This window comes from Crotalus tigris, unplaced genomic scaffold (genome assembly GCF_016545835.1).
Source record: "Crotalus tigris isolate CLP2741 ecotype Arizona unplaced genomic scaffold, ASM1654583v1 scf7180000017774.6281472, whole genome shotgun sequence".
Classification (NCBI taxonomy): domain Eukaryota; kingdom Metazoa; phylum Chordata; class Lepidosauria; order Squamata; family Viperidae; genus Crotalus; species Crotalus tigris.
In genome coordinates this window covers 6,148,640-6,175,208 of record NW_024096625.1, presented here as the reverse complement: position 1 = coordinate 6,175,208, position 26,569 = coordinate 6,148,640, and the positions used below count along the sequence as shown (strand labels likewise).

Sequence of the window (26,569 nt, the reverse complement as noted above, 5' to 3'; positions counted from 1 at the left end):
TAAAAATAAGCCCAGTAAAAGTCGTAAAAAACTAATTATAAAATTAAATAATAAAACTGAGTGGAGCTGCTATAAATATGTGTTGCTAGGCTGATAACTCTTCCTCCAGAACAAATTATTTGAATACATGTAGTCATTGACTTACAACTATTTGTTTAGTGACTGTTTGAAGTTACAATAGCACAGAAAAAAGTGACTTATAATTGTTTTTTACACTTATGATCATTGCAGCATCCCCATGGTTGAACACTTGCCAACTAATTCATGTTTAAGATGATTGCAGTGTCCCAAGATCACTGTGATCCCTTTTTGCAATCTTCAGACAAGCAAAGTCAATGAGGAAGCCAGATCCATTTAATAACCTTGTTACTAACTTAACAACTGCTATGATTCACTTAACAATTGTGACAAGAAAGACCATAAAATTGTGTAAAACTCATTTAACAACTATCTTAGCAACATATATGTTGGGCTTAACTGTGGTCATGAGGACTACCTGTATACTCTTTGGTCCCTCAACATATCTTGGGCATGTATTGTCATTCAATACTGTATTTTGAAACCTATACATAATAATACATTCCAAGCTTGTAAGTTTAGAGAGAATTACATTTAGCAGTTCCAGTCTGAGGTTTGACATCTTGCATAATTTCATCATCTTGACAGCCACTAAAAGTAACCTTTTCTGCTATTGATTTTGTACGTGAGAATATTTTAAAGCCAGCAATTTCTATGTTTAACTTAGTAAGCCTATTTTTATGAGAAAATATTTGTAAATAACTTCATTAATGTTAGCCATACACTTTAAAATTACTATGAATGTTCTGGATCATATAACCCTGACTAGAGCATGTAGCTCTGTATGTTAGAATGTTTGACATTTATTGCTGTCTCCTTAAGAGATGGCTTATGGGTAATGTAGTTTTAGCTAGTCAGCTATATCATGTTAGCAGGTCAGTGGGCGGAGTTACTAAAGTTCATTACAGGATACACTGGCTACATGCCAGTTTGGAATGCTTTTGTCTGAGATAAGTATGGGGCCACGGCAGGACTCAGATGGTCCCATTCCACGCTATAAGCTGGTATGGAGGAAGCATTAATTTCTTACCTATGAGAATGAACAGATGTGTATTATCCAGAAGCAACCACAACAACTGCAAGTATCTCTGAATAAAATGTCTGTTTTGAAATCATTCTTATTGAGTTATCTGTAAGATTTGGATTTATAAAGCAACAACTCTGAATCTGAACAATGAAGCAGTCAGAATGTATTGCCTCTATTGACATAAAGCACACGAAAGAAAATCTTGATATTTTATATCTTTATCCTTAAAATGATTCCAGTTCTGGAATGCCTTTAATTGTTAGTTTTTATGATGTGTTTTTTTTTTTTTGTATGCTATGTGGAGTCACATTCTGTGAGATATGATAAATATATAAATACATTTCCAGGAAGTTAAAAATATCAATTTTGAAGAATATTTTTTGTTCTTTTAAGTTACTAATGTTTTAGATTGAAATGTAATTTAGGTGAAAAATGTAATAATTTTACATTGGATATCTAGCAGTTAAACTCAAAGCACAGTCAACAGTTCTAGTCCCACCTTAAGCCCAAAGCCCTGGATCAGTCACTCTCAGCTAGCTCTAGAAAGCAGACAATAGAAAATCACTTTCAAAATCTTGCCAGGAAAACTGCAAGTATTAGAACCAACAGTTCCCAGGAGCCAAGACTGACTCAAGGATGGGGACATCATTCCTAGTTTAATTAAACACAGTTCCTTAGGTAGAGACATATATGGAATGCAAACAATATCCTCTTGTGTTCCATCTTCTTTGTATGGTATTTTGGTACCATTCTCCAAGCTGGGGAAAAAGAAGGTTGACATAATCATGTCCTTTATTTATACAGCTTATAACCATTCTTGGATCTTTTCTGGAGAAACCAATTATTACAGAAATGTTTAGCACAAATTATAAGATCTTGCTACAGATGTTTGATGAAGAGTTGAGAAATTGTAAATACTTGTATGATGAACACATTAAACAGGTATGTGGCAGTGTAAGAGCAATTTAGTCCATTTGCATTTCTCAAACGATATCTTTTTTAGGAATTACCCACCTGTCCTTTAATAATTACAGAAGGAAGAAGGGAATGAAGTCATAAACAAAAACATGCCATCTACTTCAGGAAACCTTAAATGGTCTCGAGAAATTAAATCCCGCATATTGTCATTTTGGTCAAGCTTCTCATTTGTTCCTCATCAGTAAGTAAATCTCTTCAGCAACAGGAATTATTCAGGCTGGTTTGGGAACTCTGGGAGTTCACACATCATAAAGTTGCCAAGGTTGAGAAACACTGTAATAGAGGACGTTGTGTTGAAGTATGACAATTGAAATTCAGATAGGAAAAAATGTGAGAAGATGGTATAATTCTTGCTTTTTAAGATGTTTTCAAATATCTTGAGCCAGACTTGAGTGGCATAGATAAATACTTATGGCGAACTATTCATGGAGTTATATTTACATTCATATTTACATTAAACAGCATATTTTTTGCTGTTCAATAAGTTTATTTGACATGACCATTTTACTAGTGTGATATTATGTTTTCTTTCTAGAATCCTGGAAAATTTTGAAGCTACTTTAATTTATCAGAAATATATAGAAATATTGAGATTACTTGACCAATATGAAGATCAGATCTATTTTAAATGGAAATCCCAGGTGGATGATATTTGTCTGTTTAATTTAGATCAACCTTTGATTAAGCAAAATGATAAAGATAGTCTCCTTAGTGTGAATTTTGATCCTAAGGTATGGTATGATATGCTATGGCATGAACATTTTAATTTTCTAAATATGCTAACCTCATGAATAATACTGTAAATAAATAGTAAGGTCTATTGAATTCCATGGAACTAGTGTTATAGAATTGAAATCTGTGGGTTTTTTAAAAAAATATGCATGTTTTATGTTAAAAAAATAAAGGAAATCTATTTGCTAAAATTATTTATTGAACTGTTACAGGAAGAAAAAAATATTTATATCCTGAGAATGTATTAAGAAAGAGTACTAAATGCATTTAATAGTATTGATACTTTTATTTTCTAGATAAATTAGCCTTTGCAATAATAAACAAAAGGAAGTAAATTCTATTTGATTCAAAAGAATTACAAGATTCTCATCAAAGCCTGTTGGCCTTTGGAAAAAGAAGCAGGATATAAATACATTAAATTATTTTCAAATGTGGCAATACTATAAAGCTTGCTAAGTGATCTCTATCACATTTATCCTTAGTTTTTGTTATTAAAATTCCTTCTATGGAGCCTCCCAGTCAAATAGAATAGTGCACATCAGAATATCAGTGCTGGGAGCACTAGAAAATATTTATGCCCTGATTGTAAGCTCCTTTCTACCATAGCATTCACATGAGCTTTTGAGGTATCCAGTTAATTTGCTGCTTGTTGGTAAGTGGGAACATGACCTCTGATGACATGTTTCCTGATCATCATTCAAGAGAATGGATTCATTCTGCCTGTCTTCAGTGGACAACTAGATAATCTAGGGCAGGAGTATGCAACCTTGGCTCTTTTATGACTTGTGGACTTCAACTCCCAGAATTCCTGACCAGCCAAGGCTCAGGAATTCTGGGAATTGAAGTCCATGAGTCATAAAAGAGCCAAGGTTGCCTACCCCTGGTCTAGGGAAACCTATAGCCAAGAGATGAACAATATTACCTTGTTTTTTTAGAATCTGAGACATCATAATTCTAATCCAGATGTGGCAAATAATCATCAACTAATAGTAACTTCCATTTATTTAACCAGTCCTCCAAAACCATCCAATAGCCATAATGACAATGATTTGGTGATAGTGAATTCCATTGTTTAAAACGCCCTTCCAAAATAAAAAAAAAACCACCTTTCTCTGGAAATATAGACTGAATTAATACCTAACAATAAATAATATTTAGATCTAACATGAAATATATTTTGTTTCAGCTGATAGCTGTTTTAAGAGATGTGAAATATCTCTTGCTTATGGATCAACCCAATATTCCAATTTCAGCATTAGAGTTATACAAGAAAAAAGGAACATTTGCTAAGGTATGAACTTTAGCCTACATTACTTAAGCTTTTTCCTTTCTTTCTTACCAGAACAAATGAAATGGAAATGTTTATATTAATCTTTCTCAATCTTGGTGTCCTCCAAATTAGGGGACTTAATCTCCCAGAATAGGCTGAAAATGCTGATTAGGAAATTCTGGAATCTTAAATTTACATAGAATCTAAAGAATAGAGAAATTAGTCTACGTAATGATTAATGTATTCAAATGCATTATTTTGGGCTGAAGACTTTCCTTCACTATTATGGCATAGCCAGGGATGGAAAACATCTGGCACAGAGATGTACTCTAGTCCAAGGCTGGCTGGGTCAAACCATGTCCATGTCTATGCCCAACTTCTGGGAAGTTTATCCCTATAATACTGGTCATAAGCTATTCCTGCAGCATTTCTGAAACACCACAAAAAGGATTGGATCTTTTCCAACTACATCATGGGAAAAGCTGACTGTTGAAACAATTCTGGTCGATTGGAATATGTGAAACTTTTTCATTTCTTTTGGTATGGGAAAAACAACTAATACTATATTAATAAAATGTCCCTCTGATAGCAACTGAATTCTGGGTGAAATCAGGGATTGTTTCAGTTCCCAAACTGAACCTAGGTCTGTCATGAATGTGTAATTTTCCATAATATATTGTTACTAAACAAGAGATATGCAAATATTAAAATCCATACTGTTTTCCTTATCTCTGTTTTCCTCTTTCCATCAATATGTCTTTGTTTTTGTCTTCTGTTTTTGTTAATGATTGTAAATAATTTTATCTGATAGGCAATTATTGTTATGCATATAATGATACTAGTATTAATTATATATATAATAATTACAGATGAAATTGTTAAAGATTAGAAACAAACTTAGGGAGGAAATACTGAAAAAATGAAGTAATTCAATAGTGTGAGTGACGCCTCCTTCAAAAACCTATTATTAGACAGAAATTAGTATAGCTTTTATGGGAGACATTTAAAATTTATGTGTTTTCTCTTTCTGTATAAACAGTACACAGGAAATCTTGAACTTGTAGTCCAATGGTACAACAAAATTAAACAGACTGTTTTGGAGGTAGAATATTCTCTGATTGAAAAAGAGCTGATAGCTGCTGATAATCAGCTAAAAGAAGCAGAAGAAAAGCTCACTTGGCAGAAAGAAAATTGCTGGGAATATATTGAGTTTATAAAAGCCAAAGTTCATGACTTGGAACAGAGACTTCAAAAGTCAAAAGACAATATTAATACTATACAACAAATTATGAAATCTTGGATGGAGCAACCTTTCTTTTCTAGAAAAGATAATAAAAAAGAAGCTTTGTTAAATCTAGATGACAAAGAAAACAAAGTTGCTAAAAAATTCATGTCGTACCAAGAAGATGGTTGCAAGATGCATAAACTTGTAGAGGTAACATCTAATACAAATTTTCATAAGAAAAGAATAATTTATTTGATTTCTGCAAGCCATTTACACACACATCTCTGCCAATGTGTAGATCTATTCAAATGTGTCAATTCAGAGTGAAAAAATTTGCTTCACCTTTTCATGTTATTTAATATATAAACAATTATCAATGGGATTTACTTGTAACTGATTGAGAATTAATTATTTTTTTCAATGGAAATTGTGACAATGGTAGACTTAAACTACCTATTTTTGGGTGTGTATTTTTAGGAAAATCTAAAGCTCTTTAAAGCAGATCCAGATTCATATTCTTGGAAGATTTACCTGGAGTTTGTTGATGACATCATTGCTGATGGCTTTTTTAATGCCATAATGTATAATTTAAACTTCTTCTTGGAAAACACAGAGAAAGCTTTAAAGCCAGCACCATTATTTCAAGTTCAGATGATCTTAAATGGTGTGGAAATTGAATTCAAACCTTCACTGGACAAAGAAGCTGGTGACAGCTTTTATGATTTAATAGATGAACTTTTAAGCAATATTTTCAAAACATCTGCTAAGGTGAAAAGAATGGCATCACATCTTGGAATACAGCATTACCAGGTAATATATTTTATTAAAATAAAAATAAAGTCCTAGATTGTATGCATTACACATGTAGTTCAAGAAAGGATTAATCATATTAAGTATAGGTTATAATTTTTCTTTCCTTTTTTTTTTAAGAATGACATGGATGATATATCTGAGCTATCCAATACCAGAGAAAATATTATGAATAGAGTGGCAGATGTTATTACTGAAGCCATGAACTTCAAAAACTCTCTCGACTGTTATGCATATCTCTGGGTAGATGACAAATCAGAATTTATGAAACAATTTCTCTTCTATGGTCGTGTATTGACTTCTGAAGAAACAGAGATAACTACAGATATTAGCACATCTGATCAACACCCAACTGCTGAACAATTTAAAGAACAGGCAAGAAGTGGATATTTCTGTCTCAGTTGATATTTGGAATCTTTACTCTTTCCTCTCCAGTATGAAATTAAGTTCTTGCTTATTTCTAATATTTATGTATTGTAGATTGACATATATGAGAATCTTTACATTCAGATGAGCAAACTTGAGGATTTCAGAATTTATGAAGGTTGGCTTAAAGTGGACTTGAAACCTTTCAGACATAGTTTGCTAAATGTTATTAAGAAATGGAGCTGGATGTTCAAAGAATACCTTGTGAAATTTGTCACTGATAGGTAAAATATGTTTTGATAAAAATATTCTATTTTACGGCTGTGTATGGGGCAAGTGCAGGGGATGTGCAAGTGAAAAATTAACTTGTTAAATTCAAGGGAAAATAGAAATGCAAACCCCAATTCTAACCTCATCCTTGTGAATATTTTAAGCTTGGGCTGCTTAACAGCATCGTGCAAAGCCTTATATAGAACTTCTTGTTTAGTAACTGCCTCGTTTACTAACTGTTCACATGATGAAAAAGTAACTTTGAGAACAATTCTTTGTAGGTCTGTAAAGCAAACAAAAGCTGAACTATGATTATAAGCTCAGTCCCTTAGTGACCACTTCACTTAACAACTAAGTGTTGTGTCAGCAAATGAAGATTACCTGTTTCTAAATCCCTCCAAAATTTGCTGTTGTATGATAATGTTAATATAGTAGGAGAAAATATGAAATAAAAATTAGTAAAATTTATTTAAAAAATTAAATAAAAAGGAAGCAATTTGGCTAACTATTCAGAATGACTTAAATTTTCTGAATCCCATATATTTCTTTTCCCACACAAGCCATTTTAAGTATAGAAGATGAGCTTATATAGTAGGAAGTATACTAGTGAGAAATTAATTTCAAAGGTTTCACATACATATATAAGTATATTCTCCAACCTCTATTCCTCCACCCTGATTCTTGTGATATAATAGGGTATATCCCAAGGTAATAACCATTATAGCCTAAAGTATTCTGTGCAACTTACTCTTGAATGTTCAAAGCCAACTGAGTAAGTTTGGATTAGCCCCTTTCTATCCAGCCTAGAAAGAAATGGTAATGTCAAATTACATACAAATATGCTGCCAAGGAAAGTATAAGGTTGATTCTTTGAGACAAAAACTGATTCTTTGAGACAAAACTGATTCAAAGGCACCTCCCTTTTGTTTACATGCAATCAACAAAAATAGTTGAAAGGACATTCACATATGAAAAAAATGACTACAGGAAATTTATCTCTTTCTTTTCTTCTTATAGCCTAGCTGACCTAGAAGAGTTCATTCAAATGACAAATCTTGGACTCCAAAAACAGTTATCAGAAATAGATTATAACGGACTCATAGACATTATGCTTCATCTCTTGGCTGTCAGGGATAGGCAATCAACTACTGATGACCTTTTTGAACCTCTAAAGGATACCATTGTACTCTTGGAAAACTATGGGCAGAAGATGCCAGATCATATTTACATTCAAGTAGAGGTATCCTGAAATTTCTACTCTTGATTCCAAAAAGAAGCTTTGTATTTCTTTGAACCTAATATTCAGTCTTCCAAAATATTGCTGAGGTATATGCAGAATAAACAAAAAAAAGATCTTATAAATTGTTCTTTTAATATTATTTGATGGCCAAGATGGTTGTGTAGAAATATCACATACCAATAGATGAAGGGTTTTTTGTCATTTCTAAAGAATTTGTTTGTATTTTAAAATAGCAGCCTTATTACCTTTTCAAAATTTTCTATTTTCTTCTCCTGAAAACCATATCAATTTTTACTTCTGCTTATTGATTTATTTCCATTCAAATTCAGTGGCATCATCTGGGAGCTTCAAAAGAAAAGGTTCAGGAAAAATATGCAGGCCACAACCGGTGATCACATCCCTATTTTCCATCATTTCATTTCTAAGATCTTGTTATGGTCTCCTTTTCTTTCAGTATGACTGAGGGGGAGATTAGCATTATTTGTCAGATATTCCATCTTCCTATACTGAAGGTGTTGTGACTTGTTTTTAAATGAGTTTTCAAAACAAGTGAAGAATTAACATTAATTGTAGTTGAGTTTGAGCCAGGCATTTTATATGCTTTATGTACCTGTCATTTTAATATTTATGGCAAAGTATCCCAGCTTGTGGGAACAGGCTATGAGCACTCGCCATGCAGTTGGCAGAATGTGAAAAGGGAATCTAGCTAAACTGGTCTTTATGTGGTTTGTTCTTTGATCTTTTAGGAATTGCCTGAAAAATGGAACTCCACCAAAAAACTTGCTGTGTCCATAAAGCATGAAGTGGCTCCTCTCTTGACTTCTGAGGTCACTATTCTCAGAAAAAAATGTACTGCTTTTGATGTAAGCTGAAATTATTTTTAAAGCAATATCCACAGACATACTTTTATGAGAATAAGGTTGTTGACATAAATTTATTGTCTACTTTCTTTCAACAGGGAAAGCAGATAGGATTCAGAGAAAGATTTAGAGCAGATGCTCCCTTTCATTTTGATGCCCAAAACCCATATGCACTTCTTGATAAGGTAATGGAGAAATATTAAAGGTGCATGTGATGCTGATAATCTCTCATTACAAAATGGAGATTTCTATTTACATATTGTGCCATTTGTACAGAGCATTATTTTTTTTTCTGTTGAGCTTGATAAGTGCTATATTATGTAAACTGGGCAGCTTAAAATGTGTGTCATTGTTTCCTTGAAGGTACTCTAAAAAAAAGGACAATATGTCTGCATTTTTTTTTAAAAAAACCATCCTTTTCTGAATACATTTGTGATTTCTGTATGGTTTTTCAGATGTTCATGAAAATTATGTTAAATTGAACATAATTTTCTGTCTGACTTCAATTGGATTTTCAATTTTTTATCATAAATCAGAGCAGCCTCCCTTAAACTAGTGCACTTGAAATACACCTACCAGAAGTCTTAAAGTTATGTTGCAACAAACCTGGATGGCATCAGTAGGCAAAAGATGCTTAGGCAGTCTTCTGTAAGATAATAATAATTTGTCCATTCTATTTTTATTCACAGTTAAATGAACAACCTAATGAAAAATAAAAGTAGTGATTTTAACACTGATTTAAATGTATATCTTTAACTACATTATATGCACAAATTCTAGGGTATGTATGTGTATTGATATATGGCTACATCTATTTAATTCTAAAGAGATAGACATTTAAATGAAGGAAATTTGGTGTTTCTGTGAATTTTGATTCATGTAGCTGAAAAGTTTACCTATAAATGAATCTCGTTTGTCATTCGGAACTAAAATAAAATGAAATATGGACTATTTAAAAGTAATACCCATAGCCTGTAGAATATTTATATAATGCTTTGAAGTACAAATGAAATTTTCTAGTACTTTCTCTTTTGTAGGCAAATCAGGAACTAGAAAGAATGGAAGAAGAAATGTTGCACCTACAGGAATCTGCCAACCTTTTTGAAGTGACTATTCCAGAGTACAAACAAATAAAACAATGTCGCAAAGAAATAAAGTTGCTAAAGGGAATGTGGGATATTAATATTTCTGTCACAGTAAGAATACTTTAAGAATATTATTTAATTCTCCAAAAGCAGTGTAAACTAGTTATTATTATGTTATTAATATAATGCTTTGAAATACTTTGACATTTTAAAGGCCAGTATTAATAATGAAGAGTAAATATCAAACTCTCATTTTAGAATCAGAATTTATGGGGTTTTTTTAAACAACCTGATCTTAGACTGAATTAATAAACTAAAAAATGTACTTTAAAAAAATAATTTAATTTCAAAGTAAAAAAAAAATCCATGAATGTAATGCCTATATTATAAAAAGAGTTGAAAAATGAAATTAAAAATTAGGGAAAAGACCAGTAGCAAAGTTCACCTGGAAAGAAATAATAATAATTATTATTATTATTTAAGATTTAATCTTCAGTCCAATTCACAGTCTGGGACTGGTAAAAATTGTTGTTTTTGTTGTTGTACTGTGAATTTGGAAGGACTGTTTTGCAATCTAGGTCAAAGATGCATCTAGTTCAATATTTTGTGTCATTCCAATCAGATGCATTAAGAAAGCAAAATATGATAATCCTCTTTCAGTGTGGCTTCCTAGAAACTGATATTAGATATTTGTGCTCCACGACCCTGAGGGTAGCATGTGGTCCTCATGATTAATAGCCATTGGTAGTCCTTTTCTTGGTAAATTATCTAAATGAATAGCCAACATCACAGGTGATTGTAGCAACCTCTATAGTTTAAGAATTGCATTAAAAGTTTTATTAGTCCTAAACTTTTCCATATTCTGATTTTAGTGATGATACTAATTCTGTGAGAAGAAAAAAAATCTTCCCTCTATTTCCCTTATTGTTCCTTACCATGTATAACACTTTCATCATATTTTCTTTTACTTGTCTTTATTCTGAGTTCAGAAGCCTCAAATTCTGAAATGTTGTTAGGAAAATTCTGGCTCTCCCCCTAATTATTTGTTTGCCTTTTTTGCCTTTTTTCTAATTTGATAATATTGTCTAGTGTATAATTAGATTTTTTTTCGAAATGTAACTATATCATAGATTTTTGGATCGGGTATTTACAAAAAGGAATATCTAGCAACTCAGTCAGCCTTTTCACTGAATTAGAGAAAATATACTCACTTCCAGTTTAGACCTGATCAATAAACAACCATCACCACTACCCTTCTTCTCCTCTATCTCTTTTTCCTCCTTCCTTTTCCTTTTTACTGCTCCAAATAATTAGGCATTAATCCTTCTCAATACTCATTCCTAACTTCATGGATAAGCAAGTTAAAACATTGTTCCAATACAAGTCAGTGAAATGGTCTATTTTTATAATGTCCTTGTGTCCCTTGTTCTTTAGCTCAGTTATTAGTAGTAGTAGTAAAGTTGGAAGGGACCTTGGAGGTCATCTAGTCCAACCCCCTGCTCGGGCAGGAAACCCATTTCAGACAAATGGCTGTCCAGTCTCTTCTTAAAAACTTCCAGTGTTGGAGCATTTACTGCTTCTGGAGGCAAGCTGTTCCACTGATTAATTGTTCTCACTGTCAGGAAGTTTCTCCTTAGTTCTAGGTTGCTTCTCTCCTTGATTAGTTTCCACCCATTGCTTCTTGTCTTGTTCAAGGCCTGGCATGTTGGTTGTAGAATACTCAGTATTATTACTACCTAGCTTTGGAGGAGAGCTGCAGATGCAAAGAGATCAATGAATCTATACCAGCAATTTACCATCATGGAAGCAAATAAGACCATTTAACACTGTTATTCTTCAAGCCCCTGCAACAGAGCCAACTGCATGATTATGAAAGTATTTTAATCTTTGTCAAATGTCACTGACATTTCAATGTTTCTCTTGTTTCAGAGCAGCATTGACGACTGGACCAAAAGGCATTGGAGAGAGATTAGTATGGAACAGATGGAGACTGAACTCAGAAGATTTGCAAAGGCAAGTACTACAACTATCACTTACCCTTCCTCCATTTATTCTGCTGCTTTACCTACTGTTCTCATATGTGGTTTCTCTTAAGAACAAATTTTGTTTTTTTCTCCACTCTAGCGAAATTTTCATGCAAGATTTCTAAATCTGTGCAAAAGTTTAACTTTCTTCATGAGGCATTTGCAGGATTTTATTTGGAAAAATGGGAAAGCTTGGTTAGTACTTTTTAAATGCAGGCTCTATGATGCCAAACATTTGCAACATTTGTTTACAGGTGGTCATTGGTTATCATTCACTCATTCAGCAATCATTTAAACTTTCAAGGCAACTGAATGAGTGATATTTATAACCAATTCCCCAAGTTCTGGCTGTTGTAATGCCTCTATGGCCATGTGATGGTGATCTGGGTGCTGGGCAACTGGCCTGAATTTCTGACAGTTGCTGTACTTTGTGGTCATGTAATTAGCATTTGTGACCTACTGTTCAAGCAAAATCAATGGTCATATGAGGTCCTCACTTAACAACCTATGCTGATTCGCTTAGGTATGGTAACTGGGAATTAACAGAAATTCCATCACTAAGAGGCAGGGCCACATGAATGTTACACTTTCCAACCACTTCACTTAGTGGTGGAAATTTTAGTCCCCATACTGATGGAAATTTTAGTCCAATTATCATTAAGTGAGACTACAATATAATTAGATTAGCAGGTGCTAAATGACACAAAGTATTTTATGATGCTTTCTCTAGGAGATATGGTCATTGGATAAAGAGGTTCATTCTTGGAATATATATACAAACCTGGAATTAACTATTAAGAACCTTTTGACATCACTGAGAGTTGTAATAGAGTTGCAGAATCCAGCAATTCGAGATCGGCACTGGTATCAGCTCATGGAGGCAATAGGCGTAAGGAATTTTTCTAATTTCGTTGTAAATGCATTTGTAGATCTTTGATCATGTTTTTCATACAAATAAATTGAAAAAATCATTTTTTATTTCTTGAAACTCTTGATTTTTTTAAAAAATTTTTTACTTTAATATTATAATTTATGTTAATAATTTTGAGCCTTTCCTCTCATAGCAGGTACTCTCTAGGTTGAGTTGCCTCCTAGGATCTGGATTAGACCTGGACATTTTATGGCCCCTGGGTGCCCCTGTCCAGCCCGTGTGAGGTCAAAAGGAAATTAGAAATCAAATGTAAATAAGTGGATACCATGCACACACAATACAACTGCATTTTATTTTAAAGCTGTCTAGTTTTTTTCTTCAATTTACATATGTGCATGTGTACATGCCTATGTATCTTCACAGCCCTATTGGTTCAGTCTTCCCCAACATTCCAGTTTCTCATGTGATTCCTTGGGAGAATTAATTGTCTACCCCTAATCTGAGTGGTTTCCATCCTACTTATGTTTCAGAAGGCCTTGCTCTTTGTATAGGGTATATGTAAACTTTTCCAGACAGTAGATATATATTGTGTTGTTGCCCAGATTTGGCATTTTTGCTTTCCAAAATATCTTCTTTTATGCTGGCATTATTGTTTTATAGTTCTCTTGTTTTCTTGTAAAGATTCCAGAATTGTTTGGAGTTGGGTAATGTACAGTTAAAATAAAAAATAAATAGGAAAGAATATTTATAATTCAACCTGGAATGCTGTTATTAGTTGCTCCTTTGAAAATTCTACAGAAACAATGGAAGAGCAGCATGTTATGTTTCTGACTGATTTATTGTAATGATTTTACTATCTTTTTGTGTTTATTTTGCTTTTTCAATGCTAATACATTTATGAGGTAGCTTCAGTGTTCTCTGAGTTAGTTGTTTTCTTGCCATTGCTTCATTACCAAACTAGGTTATGTTTTCAGTGCTCATCAGTGCACTGATGATGTTACCTAGTTTGGGTAATTAAAACAACCAAGCTCTGAGGGCACTAAGGACCTCATTTCATCCTTGAGCTACAAATATTCTCCTTCATTGGTGATATATTTATTTTAGACTTTTGATTCTTTTGCTTCAACAGGATGAAAATTGCATCACCAATTAATTTTCCAGCATTATTATAGGAATATTTGTGGTCCTGTTTCTTTCTTTATTTATACATGAATGGACAGTATTTTGTTGTTTTTCAGGTTCAGTTTTCCATAACTGAAGATACAACTTTAGCAAATCTCCTGGCACTGAATCTGCATAATGTGGAAGATGATGTCCGGAACATTGTTGACAAAGCAGTAAAAGAACTTGGAATTGAGAAGGTTAATCCTATTTCTTTCCAAAATTTTATTCTGAATATCTTCTTGGATTTTAGAATTCCTTGATTCTTATTTTTAAATAGAATTGAAGACAATATTGTTGATAGACAATATTGTTCATTGTGACTTTATTTTCATTTCCCTTTATGTCTCCTCTGCATTTTCATTTGTCCAATTTTACTGATAAGCAGTCAAGTGCATTCTTAAATGGACTTGGTGAAATTTTAGATTTTAGGTATTATTATATTAAAATTTCCTTCCGAATGGTGATATCTATTATGAAAGAAAATTCATAGGTGTGTTGCAGTATTGCTAAAATGAACTCTGATGTGATCAAATGTATGATCAGATTAATGCATTTTTGCAATTTTATTAATGCATACTCACATAATAATAATATAAGAGGCATGAAAGATGAAATTGAGTAAAATTAACTGAACACGGATGGAAATTGTATGTTTACAATCCAAATTTAATTTTAGAAGTATTCCTATTTAAATCGAAATTCGGGAGGAGTAGAACAGAAGACAGGGTGAAACAAAGGTGACCTATAAGAAAACCCTCTCACATTTATTTTTCTTAAATTTTGGGCCATTTGATAGTTGTTTATAAATTGATCTCTATAAAATATTTTGAACCTGAATTATTTTAAATTTTAAACATTCACTTCAAGTTCATAACATCCCATTCCCAATGTAAAATGGGTGCTTTGAGCGCAAATCGTTTTCTTTTGAAATATTTTGTAAATTTGCAATGATTTTAACAAATGTGAATCACTTGAATAGTACACAAAATCTATGATAGCAATAGTGTATAAATTTGATAAATTATGGTAATACATCTCAAGTATAAATATTGATTTAAACATTGCTTTGGTCAAAATGTTTCTAATAAGTTTTTTATTATGTTAACTAGATTCTGATAGAGATTAGTCAAACGTGGGCTGCTATGGAGTTTTCTTATGAAGAACATTTCGGGACCAGTATTTCCTTGCTGAAAATAGACGAACAGCTTTTTGAGACTTTAGATAATAATCAAGTAAGATGTGATTTACTAATGAATAAATGTGCTTGTTGCTGAATTACTAATGTGCTTTTTTTAAAAAAATGGATTAACTCACATCTCTGTTTTCACAATTTTATTTACAGTGAATCTTAGCTGTCCCAGATGTTAGTCTGTAAAATTATATGTGTTCTTGACTGTATATGGTTTAACAAGAATTCTTGTCTGTGTAGGAGTTTGCGAAATTACAGGTCCTTGGTGTCTTTCCTTTTCCCTTAGATAATATGGAATCATTTAATAATATGCTGTCCATTTGCAAGGTTTGAAAACGTCTTTTGCTGTGATTTACTGTAATAATAGCTTGCAGGAGATTTTTGTAAAACTTTTGTAGCTATGATTCCTCTGTCTCTTTGAGTAATTTTCTATATCCTTTAATTTCATTTCGTTCTCCTCTTTTTCACAAGGTTCAGTTGCAAACAGTTCTGCAAAGTAAATATGTTGAATATTTCATTGAACAAGTGTTAACTTGGCAAAAAAATCTCAATGTGGCAGACTCTGTCATTTATATATGGATGGAAGTTCAGCGTACATGGTCTCATCTCGAAAGTATTTTTATTGGTTCAGATGACATCAGAGAACAGCTTCCTGAAGATTCAAAGAGATTTGATTGCATTGATGTGGATTTTAAGGTTAATGAGAAATAAGTCACCTAAGTAAATCATAATCAAAATTTCTGTTTCATTTTTATATGCAGATTGTACCAAAATTCCCATGAAAGTATTTATATACTTATATATATACAAAATAGTGTATACTGTTTTATGTAATTACCCATATTAATCTGTCCCAAGGATATCAATCCAAATAAATAGAAAATAAAATGATGCCAAATCACATATATAAAAATATTTTGTGAACTATTTATTATTTTCTTCAAACTGAATAGTATAGCAGTAGTAAGTAAAATTTAAAATGTATTTGTTCTGCCTTCCACGTCTTCAAAATGGTTATGGCATATTTCATGCACAAGTAAAATTTCAGATCAATAGATCTTTAATGAATATAGCATTTGAAGCCTTACTTCAATTTCTGAATTATTATGAAATGAAAGTTTGGATGATTTTTCTTGGCCTTAAGAAAGAGTACCTCAGCATTGCTGGTTCACTGCATTGCCATGAAGTTTCAATGCATTCTGACATTGTCAAAGAGATAAAGATGTAATCAATAAGTTTATGGATTCCATTCAAATCTTAATAAATCCATTCCTTGCAACTTGAAATGTAGAAAAGGGCAAACTATTGTAAAGTGGTATTATTGAATTTTCAGCTTTAAAAAAAAGGGAGTGTTTTTTTAAAAAAAAATAAGGAAGCAGTAAGAAAAGAAACTATCTAAGCAATACTATTTATTACTATTACCTTTAGAAAAAAGGAAAAAAAATATATTTCCTGCAGGAAAACATGACCTTAGCTGGTATTGGAAAGAAGGCAAGCAGAATCAAATTATGATAGGATATCCCAAAACATAAAGCTAGAGTGGAAGATTGAGACAAATGTCCTAGAAGAAAGCAATAGAAACTATTTCCATAAAATTATATGGATACGTACAAGTTGGAATTGACTCAAAAACATTTTTATTATGCAGATAGTCCTTGACTTACAACAGTTCATTTAGTTACAATGGCACAGAAAAAAAGTGATTTATGATTGTTTTTGACACTTATAACTATTGCAGCATCGCATCCCCATGGTCACATGATCAAAATTTGGATATTTGGCAAGTGACTCATATTTATGAGGGTTGCAGTGTCCTGGGATCAAAGTCAATGGGGAAGCCAGATTCACTTAGCAACCATGTTACTACCTCAACAGCTGCAGTGATTCACTTAAGAACTATAGCAAGAAAGGTCATATTATGGGGTAACTGTCTCACTTAGGAAGAGAAATTTTGGGCTCAATTGTCATAATTCGAGGACTACCTATACAGAAAAAACTAATTAGCAAGAGTAGTACAAATAGGAAAATATTTCTCTAGAACTTCAGGCATCTTTTGGGAGAAATGAAAAAAGCACATAACGAAAGTGGCCTTGTAGAGCAATTTTTTAAATACTTCTGTACCTCTCTTACTATATGTAATCCTGTATTATCTGGACATTGATGAAAACACAATTGTGTGTTAGTATAAATTCGGGTAGTCCTCAACCGACAACCACAATTGGACCCAAAATTTCTGTTGCTAAACAAGACAATTGTTAAGTGAATTTTACTCCATTTTATGATCTTTCTTGCCACAGTTGTTGAGTGAATCATTGAGGTTCTTAAATTAGTAATGTGGTTGTTCAGTGAATCTGGCTTCCCCATTGACTTTTCTTGTCAGAAGGTCACAAAAGATGATCACATGACCCTGGGACTTTGCAACCGTCATAAATATGAGTCACTTGCTAAAGGTCTGAATTTTGATCACATGGCCATAGAGATGTTGCAAAAGTTGTATGTTATACAAATGGTCATGCCACTTTTTTCAGGGCTGTTTAACTTCAAATGGTCACTAAATGAACTGTTGCAAGTTAAGGACTACCTGTACCTTGCTACCATTTTTGAGGGATATGGAATTTTATTCCTTGCTACCCAAAGTATAACTCTTTAAAATAAATACATGGTTTCCTAAACATCATTTTCAATAAATTATTAATGCTACTTTCTTTAGAAAGATAGGAAAAATATGTCTGAAATCAGTATTTACTATATGAAATTGTCATAGCTATTTGACTTGATTTATGTAATAGTGCTATTCCTTTGAAATGTAGAAAACTACATAATGTGTGAGTAGGTGTTGTTTTCCAGCAACAGTTGTTTTCAAAACCAGTACCACTGAGCCAGGATTTTTTCACGCAGATTTGAGAATAATTTATACTAATACAAATATTATGCTTAACATTCTGGAGATAAGGGAAATATTTTCTTTTCCTCAAAAATGAGGAATCATATAAATCTTTTTTCACAAATTAAAGGAATTTTTTTTTTGCTCCTGAATCTAGGGATTAATGAATGATTCAGCAAATACCAGAAATGTATTGGAAGCAGCAACCAAGCCTAATTTGTATGAAAAACTTCAAGATTTGCAGAATAGGTATTGTTGAGCCAGTTGTTTTCATATAATAAAATTAAATATATAATATTTAGCAGTAATTCTATATCATACTTTGATAATTGTTTAAAGTCTTATTTAAAATAGTATTGATTTTTTAATCATAAATTTGCAGGGCTTAATAATAGAAATAGCAACAGACTTTTATACCACTTCACAGTGTTTTATAGCCCTCCCTAAGTGGTTTACAGAGTCAGCACATTGCCCCCCAAAAGCTGGTTTCTTATTTTACCAGCTCAAGATTGACTCAGTGGAAGGCTGAGTCAATCTTGAGCTGGTGAGAATCAAACTGACAAACTGAAGACAGCCGGCAGTCAGCAGAAGTAGCCTGCAGTACTGGATTCTAACCTCTGCACCACTACGGCTCCTAAATACTTCTACCACATGAAAAATATCGCACATTCCCATTCCCTAAATACAGTCATTTAAATAGCACGTAATGCTTCTTCACATGTATGGACTTCTTAATTTGCTCATTAAACAGTTTTATTCATAACTGTCTCATCATCGAAATTGAACAGATAACTCTATTTCATGCAAAAATGCAGTAGATTTGAATTGTTCAAATTACTTTGGGATATTGTCCTTCTTATTCAACTACCAACTCATATACAGTTGCCATGGTAACTCACAGTTTACTGATATTCAGGAGATAGTAGTAGTCAAAACGTGCAAATCACTTGACTGATTGATTCTGAGCATACAGAAGATGGCCCAAAATAAGTCCAAGGTTCCAAGAGCCAAATCAGGATTGTCAGCTAATCAGGATGTTTATGCAAACAGAATTCACGGGAACATGGTGCAAGATGTCAGACAGTGACATGGGTCAAGCCTGCTTCTTAAACCAGGCTGCAGCCAATATTCACTAATCAAAAGATTTACTCCCTTGCAGGCAAAAAGTCTCAGAGAACTGCTCTGCTCCTAGTTTACTATAACTGATGTGAGGGGTTGAAAGGCCTTAGGTCAGAAGTCTTCAAACTTGGCTCTTTTATGACTTGTGGACTTCAATTCCCAGAATTCCTCAGCCAGGCACTTGAAGTCCACAAGTCATAAAAGGGCCAAGTTTGAAGACCCCTGCCTTAGATCATCCTCCATCTGACTGCTTTAGCTATCCAAGTGGTACCTGTTTTTGATTAGCCTCAGGTGACTTTTGGCTTGGCTGAAATTCCACAGGTTCAGCTAAAGCAGCCTTTTCAGATTCAGAATCTGCGTTCTGAGCCTGAGTCACGACATTGTATGTATTAATTATTCTTATGAAGGACAGTTAAACTCTTATATTCATACTGAAGAAAGTCTTGAACTATTAATTTCCCATAATGAGTTATTAAAACTGTTGTTGAAAAAAACATACATTCTTAAACAGAAATGTTTTCCTCCTCAATTTTCAGACTCTCTTTTTGTGAAAAGGCTCTTGCTGAATACTTAGAGACTAAACGTTTAGCTTTTCCCCGATTCTATTTTGTTTCATCTGCTGACCTGGTAGACATTCTTTCAAAAGGAGCACAACCTAAACAGGTAAATTTTCTTGCCATTATATCTAAAGTATTAACTGCAAATAAATACCATACAACAAAGAGAAATAAAGAAATGATTAAAACCTGAGTAAACCTAGAGTTTTTTTAAATTGTATACTGTTTTGTAAATGCAGGTGACTTGCCATCTTATTAAACTTTTTGACAATACTGCTGATCTTAAATTTCAAGACAATGGAAATCAACACAGCAATATTGTACTAGGGATGTACAGCAAAGAAACGGAATATGTCCCATTCAGTGGACAACTTGAATGTGGTGGTCAGGTATGTGATGCACTGAAGTGTGATATTTTTCTTTGTGTTCTAAAGTTAGAAAATAATAAGCAGCACTTAACAGTAGTCTTTTTGACTACATATAAAATACACATAAACACACACACACACACACATATTAATGATGTCTCCTGGTCTGTAATTATGCATATGTAAACAAAAACAAAAATATTTCAGATTCTATTTTCTTTTTTTAAAAAATGAAATATGAATTCTTAAAGGTCAATGCATTTCTTTACCTAACTATTCAAATAAAATGGTCCTTAAAATAAATGTGTTAAGATAATTACATTTTGATGTTAACATGCTTAGCAAAATAATTATATTGGTTTACAATGACAATTTATAATAAAATCCCAGATAGCTTCATATTCATGTGTGTTTTTAAAACTTCTTTTTTCAATTGTCCCCTAGACTCATCTGGAATGTCTACTTTATAGCAGACAAATTTCTATTTTGAGTCATTTCAAAATTTTCTATTCACCTCTTGTTTTACTGTAGTCCTTCATTTTGGGAATGATCAATGGATATTCATGTTATTGAACACATTTAATGATGAGAGAATTTGAAGACAAGCTATGTTTAAACACTTTGGGCAATGGATAAGGCAATTTAGGCTGCCTTTTGTTCTGAAATTAAATTTCATACTATGAGCTGTCAAAATAAATATATATTTATGAAAGGCTTCATGAGCAACTAATACCATTATAATAATCAAGGCTTAAATTCCAAAAGAAATAAGAAAATATTGATTATGCTTCCGTAGGGATGATGTTTTGGATCAAGTTAATGTAGCACAGTGTGTTGGAAGACATAACAAATCTCAAGCATATTAAATTATGACCATAAAATTATGTAGGTTCTTCCTTCCAAAAAGAAATCTTGAACACATTTTTGGTTAGGTCATGCAAAAGATTCTTAGAATTATTATTCTCTATGCTCTTTCAACAAATGCAGTGATATAAAATTTTTCTTACTTTTTTCATGCAGTTACGTTAAATATTCTATGGCAACTTGTCTTGATTGAATACTTTTTTTGTATGGTTGTTTGCTTATTCATTTGTTCTTTTAAATGTTATATTCTTTACCGCTCTGTGATTTGCACACATGGGCTGTGTTCCTATGTAGCTCTTCATTCTAGAATTTAGAAAAGTGTTTGCTGAGTGTCTCATTCATACAAACAAGCCCTTCAGTTTGTTTTTACTATCACTGTCTAGTTTATTAAAACATATAATTTAATACAGAAGTTAAAAAATATATTATACTGCATCCACTAAAAAATTCCCAACTCATTCCTGTATAGTGGAGATACATCTAGGGAAATAGGTCCAGAATCTAAAAATTGTCATAGAGTTGGTACAAACATTGGCTACAATTCTTGAGACTTCCCAATCCTGATTATTTAGTAGGTGGCACACAATCATCATATAGAACAGTGGTTCTCAACCTTCCTAATGCCACAACCCTTTAATACAGTTCCTCATGTTGTGATGACCCCCAACCCCCCATCCAGCTGGCCAGGGAGGGAGGGCAGGAAGATCGCTCCGCCGGCTCCGCCCAGCCTGGTTGGAGAAGCGCCATTCCTCTCCCTCTTTCTCTCTTTCTTTCCTCTCTCTTTCTCTCTCTCTTTCCTCTCTTTCTCTTTTTCTTTCCTCTCTCTCTTTCCTCTTTCTCTCTCTCTTTCCTCCCTCTTTCTCTTTCTCTTTCCTCTCTTTTCCTGTTTCTCTCTTTCTCTTTCCTCTTTCTCTCTTTCCTCTCTCTTCTCTTACTCTTTCCTTTCTCTCTTCTCTCTCTCCCTCTTTCCTCTCTCTTTCCCTCTTTCCTCTTCTTCTCCCCGTTTCTCTCTTTCTCTCTCTCTCTCTCTCTCTCTCTTTCTTTCTTTCTTTCTTTCTTTCTTTCTTTCTTTCTTTCTTTCTCTTTCTCTCTCTCTTTCTCTCTCTCTGTTTCCTCCCTTTCTCTTTCTCTCTCTTTCCCCTCTTTCTCTTTCTCTCTCTCTTTCCTCTCTTTTCCTCTGTTTCTCTCTCTTTCCTCTCTTTCTCCCTCTCTCTTACGGCAGCATTGTCGGGGGTCCCCGCCGCCCCCAGCATGGCCTCCGCCGCATCCTCAGCTGAACGGGTGGGGAGGGGGAGCAGAATGGGAGGCAGAGGCTGTGGCGGCAGCGGCAGCCACTGCTGCATCATCGGGGGTCCCTGCTGCCCCCGCACTGTCCAGCCTCGTCCTCCGCCCATCTGATGGAACCCAGTGGGGGCTGGTGCCGCGCGGTCCACCAGCCCCTCTGCCAGCCCGGATACTCCCCCCAGGCACCCCTCTTGCCCCGGCACCCACCCGAGCCACTTTGGGGACAGCAGGAGGAAGGAGAGGAGAAAACTGCTGCCGCCGTCCCCTCCGCCCCTGCACTGCCCGGCCTCGCCCTCTGCCCATCCGATGGAGCTGCAGTGGGGACTGGTGCCACGCGGCCCACCAGCTCCTCCACCAGCCTGGCTGCTCCCCCCAGGCACCCTTCTTGCCCCGGTGCCTGCCTGAGCTGCCTTGGGGGCAGTAGGAGGAAGAAAGGGAGGAGGAAGAGGATGGCAAGGAAGCCACCGCCAGCACGGGGCCTGAGTAGGCAGCTCTCCTCTCCTACCTTTGCTGAATCTCCTTCTTCCTTCCCGGCAGCCTGGACTCTGGTGCGCCTTCCTGGCCAGCAGGTCCAATGGTCGGGCTGGCTAGGGATTGCAGCGGCTGGTCTCCCTTGGGCCGCGGCTTGCAGGAGGGCTGGCCCACTCAGCGGAGCCTTCAGTGAGCCGCTCCCAACAGGGATCCCGGGGCTTCTGCAGGCGGCTCCAAGGCCATGAGGCCCTGGCCGCGCTTCTCCCAGGGGGTGGGACACCCAGGCACAGGACCAATCAGGAACCCTGCAGGAGGTAAGTCCACTTGAGAGACAGAAGGGAAGTGAAAATGCCCCCCCCCTCTCTCTCTCTCTCTCTCTCTCTCTCTGCAAATGGCAGAGGAGGCCGTGCGGAGATGGATGCGGAGCGGTGTCTCGGTTCCTAAGACCATCGGAAATATGTGTTTTCCGATGGTCTTAGGCGACCCCTGTTAAGGGTCATTTGATCCCCAAAAGGGTCATGACCCACAGGTGGGGAACCATTGATATAGAATAATCTGAATAGTTTGTAATTAGAGGGAGATTAACTCTGCAAGCCAAAAGAGAGATTGAATATTTCAGAAGCACATTCATTACTATTTCAATTTCAAAGTCCGAGCTGATGCAAAAAAACTCTTGGCAAGAGTTACCATTGTTTCTGAGGTAACAGAGTTACCATTGTCACACTGAGGTGACAGTGTACATCCCAGCCACCATCAGCAGATGCTAATACATGAAAGAGGCAATTATTCTATTGTCATAATGAAATTTGATTGTAAAAGGGGTTTTTATAAGTGCTTGAACAATATTGTTGATGTAAATATTAAATTATTGAATGGTCTTAGAAATTGGAATAGGGTCAATCAGTTCTGAAGTATTTGAATATTGGACTTGAACTGTAATCCCTTCATGCAATGTCATAATTGATTACAAGAGCCAGTGACTGACAGAAAAAACTGCTGTTTGATGCCACAGTCTCTCATGACAGAACATTAGTGTACTATACAGAGATGATGTATAGAGTAATATATTGATCAGCAATACAAAGATCTGATTTAAAATGGGCTTGCTCCATGGTTAAGATTCTTTCTTGGATAATCCAATCAACAAATTTGCATAAAATGTTTAGCTTATAATTTGCTAATTATACATACAGTAGTAAGATAGTAATACACTAGTTAGTTGGAGTGAATCTGTCATCTTTCACAACACCAAAGAATTACACCTTCATCCTTGAACTATTTATTCTGCCTCACTTGGGAGTTGTTTGCTTTCTTCTTAATGGTTTCCATTGCCATTCCTGGGGCACAGCAACAACTTTTTCTAACTCTTAGAACTTATCTTTTGCTCTGAGTATTCTTTAAGATAAATCTTACATTTAAATTCCAGCACAGCATAACTTCTGATGCAAAGGTCACCACTTTCTCTGCCATTCCAATTATTTCTGTCAAAACTATCCATTTTCAGGTTTTGTTGATTAATATAGCCTCATAAGCCCCACACTCACCCTATTTTCTGAGTTAGATTATTATACTTCTAAAAATATTTCCTTCTTCTAAAAATATTTCCTTCTATATGATCACCCAATGTACAAGTGGACAAAGCACACAGTTCTTTAGAAGATCTCTATGCTAGAGCCAACAAATTGTTGTTGTTAATTGCGAAGTCGTGTCCGACCCATCGCGACCCCATGGACAATGTTCCTCCAGGTCTTCCTGTCCTCTACCATCTTCTGGAGTCCATTTAAATTCACACCTACTGCTTCAGTGACTCCATCCAGCCATCTCATTCTCTGTCGTCCCCTTCTTCTATTGCCCTCAATCTTTCCCAGCATTAGGCTCTTCTCCAGTGAATCCTTCCTTCTCATTAGGTGGCCAAAGTATTTGAGTTTCAACTTCAGGATCTGGCCTTCTAAAGAGCAGTCGGGGTTGATCTCTTCTAGGACTGACCGGTTTGAACGCCTTGCAGTCCAAGGGACTCGCAGGAGTCTTCTCCAGCACCATAGTTCAAAGGCCTCAATTCTTTTGCGCTCAGCCTTTCTTATGGTCCAACTTTCACAGCCATACATTGCAACTGGGAAAACCATGGCCTGGACTATACGCACTTTTGTTGGCAGGGTGATGTCTCTGCTTTTTAGAATGCTGTCTAGATTTGCCATAGCTTTCCTCCCCAGGAGCAAGCGTCTTTTAATTTCTTGGCTGCAGTCCCCATCTGAGGTGATCTTTGAGCCCAGAAAAATAAAATCTGTCACTACCTCCATTTCTTCCCCATCTATTTGCCAGGAATTGAGAGGGCCGGATGCCATGATTTTGGTTTTCTTAATGTTGAGTTTCAAGCCAACTTTTGCACTCTCCTTCTTCACCCGCATCAAGAGGCTCTTTAGTTCCTCTTCACTTTCTGCCATTAGAGTGGTATCATCTGCATATCTTAGGTTGTTGATATTTCTCCCGGCAATCTTAATTCTAACTTTTGATTCATCTAGCCCTGCCTTTCTCATGATGTGCTCTGCATATAAGTTAAATAGGCAGGGTGACAGTATACAGCCTTGCCGGACTCCTTTTCCAATTTTGAACCAATCAGTGGTTCCGTGTTCGGTTCTCACTGTTGCTTCTTGACCCGCATATAGGTTTCTCAGGAGACAAATGAGATGGTCTGGTACTCCCATCTCTTTAAGAACTTGCCACAATTTGTTGTGATCCACACAATCAAAGGCTTTTGCATAGTCAATGAAGCAGAAGTAGATGTTTTTCTGGAACTCCCTAGCTTTCTCCATGATCCAGCGTATGTTGGCAATTTGATCTCTAGTTCCTCTGCCTCTTCGAAATCCTGCCTGTACTTCTGGTAGTTCTCGATCCACATACTGCTGGAGTCTAGCTTGTAGGATTTTAAGCATAACTTTACTAGCATGTGAAATGAGTGCAATGGTGCGATAGTTTGAACATTCTTTGGCATTGCCTTTCTTTGGAATTGGAATGTAAACTGACCTTTTCCAATCCTGTGGCCACTGTTGAGTTTTCCAAATTTGCTGGCAAATTGAGTGTAGCACTTTTACTGCATCGTCTTTTAAGATTTTGAATAGCTCAGCTGGAATACTGTCACCTCCACTAGCTTTGTTGTTGCTCAGATTTTCTAAGGCCCATTTCACTTCACATTCTAGGATGTCTGGTTCGAGGTCAGTGACCATCTCATTGTGGTTATCTGGGATGTTAAGCTCATTCTTGTATAGTTCTTCTGTGTAGTTTTGCCATCTCTTCTTAATCTCTTCTGCCTCTGTTAGGTCTCTGCCATTTTGGTCCTTTATCATGCCCATCTTTGCATGAAACGTTCCCTTCATATCTCCAATTTTCTTGAAGAGATCTCTGGTCCTCCCTATTCTGTTGTTTTCTTCTATTTCTTTGCACTGTTCATTTAAGAAGGTATTCTTATCTCTTCTAGCTATTCTCTGGAATTCTGCATTCAATTGGGTGTATCTTTCTCTTTCTCCTTTGCCTTTCGCTTCCCTTCTTTCCTCAGCTATTTGCAAAGCTTCCTCAGACAGCCATTTTGCTTTCTTGCATTTCTTTTTCTTTGGGATGGTTTTAGTTGCTACCTCTTGTACAATGTTGCGAACTTCCATCCATAGTTCTTCAGGCACTCTGTCTATCAGATCCAGTTCCTTAAATCTATTTGTCACCTCTACTGTATATTCATCAGGAATATGATTTAGTTCATACCTGAGTGGCCTAGTGCTTTTCCCTACTTTTTTCAATTTAAGCCTAAATTTTGCAACGAGAAGCTCATGATCTGAGCCACAGTC

At 35.1% G+C, this 26,569-nt stretch overlaps 1 protein-coding gene across 2 annotated transcripts in view; it reads left to right on the top strand.

The window, feature by feature from the left end:
• The window catches only part of DNAH11 (dynein axonemal heavy chain 11), a 220,978-nt gene that overhangs the window by 24,290 nt on the left and 170,119 nt on the right, over positions 1 to 26,569 (top strand). For both annotated transcript variants that reach the window (XM_039342134.1, XM_039342133.1), the window contains exons 10-29: positions 1,910 to 2,047; positions 2,140 to 2,264; positions 2,619 to 2,814; positions 4,002 to 4,106; positions 5,125 to 5,520; positions 5,788 to 6,120; positions 6,241 to 6,495; positions 6,601 to 6,770; positions 7,774 to 7,996; positions 8,743 to 8,859; positions 8,955 to 9,041; positions 9,894 to 10,052; positions 11,871 to 11,954; positions 12,696 to 12,854; positions 14,075 to 14,197; positions 15,110 to 15,232; positions 15,661 to 15,885; positions 18,231 to 18,322; positions 19,729 to 19,855; positions 19,989 to 20,138. In XM_039342134.1, coding sequence (XP_039198068.1) covers positions 1,910 to 2,047; positions 2,140 to 2,264; positions 2,619 to 2,814; positions 4,002 to 4,106; positions 5,125 to 5,520; positions 5,788 to 6,120; positions 6,241 to 6,495; positions 6,601 to 6,770; positions 7,774 to 7,996; positions 8,743 to 8,859; positions 8,955 to 9,041; positions 9,894 to 10,052; positions 11,871 to 11,954; positions 12,696 to 12,854; positions 14,075 to 14,197; positions 15,110 to 15,232; positions 15,661 to 15,885; positions 18,231 to 18,322; positions 19,729 to 19,855; positions 19,989 to 20,138 — 3,387 coding nt within the window. The remainder of the gene's footprint in view (positions 1 to 1,909; positions 2,048 to 2,139; positions 2,265 to 2,618; positions 2,815 to 4,001; positions 4,107 to 5,124; positions 5,521 to 5,787; positions 6,121 to 6,240; positions 6,496 to 6,600; positions 6,771 to 7,773; positions 7,997 to 8,742; positions 8,860 to 8,954; positions 9,042 to 9,893; positions 10,053 to 11,870; positions 11,955 to 12,695; positions 12,855 to 14,074; positions 14,198 to 15,109; positions 15,233 to 15,660; positions 15,886 to 18,230; positions 18,323 to 19,728; positions 19,856 to 19,988; positions 20,139 to 26,569) is intronic.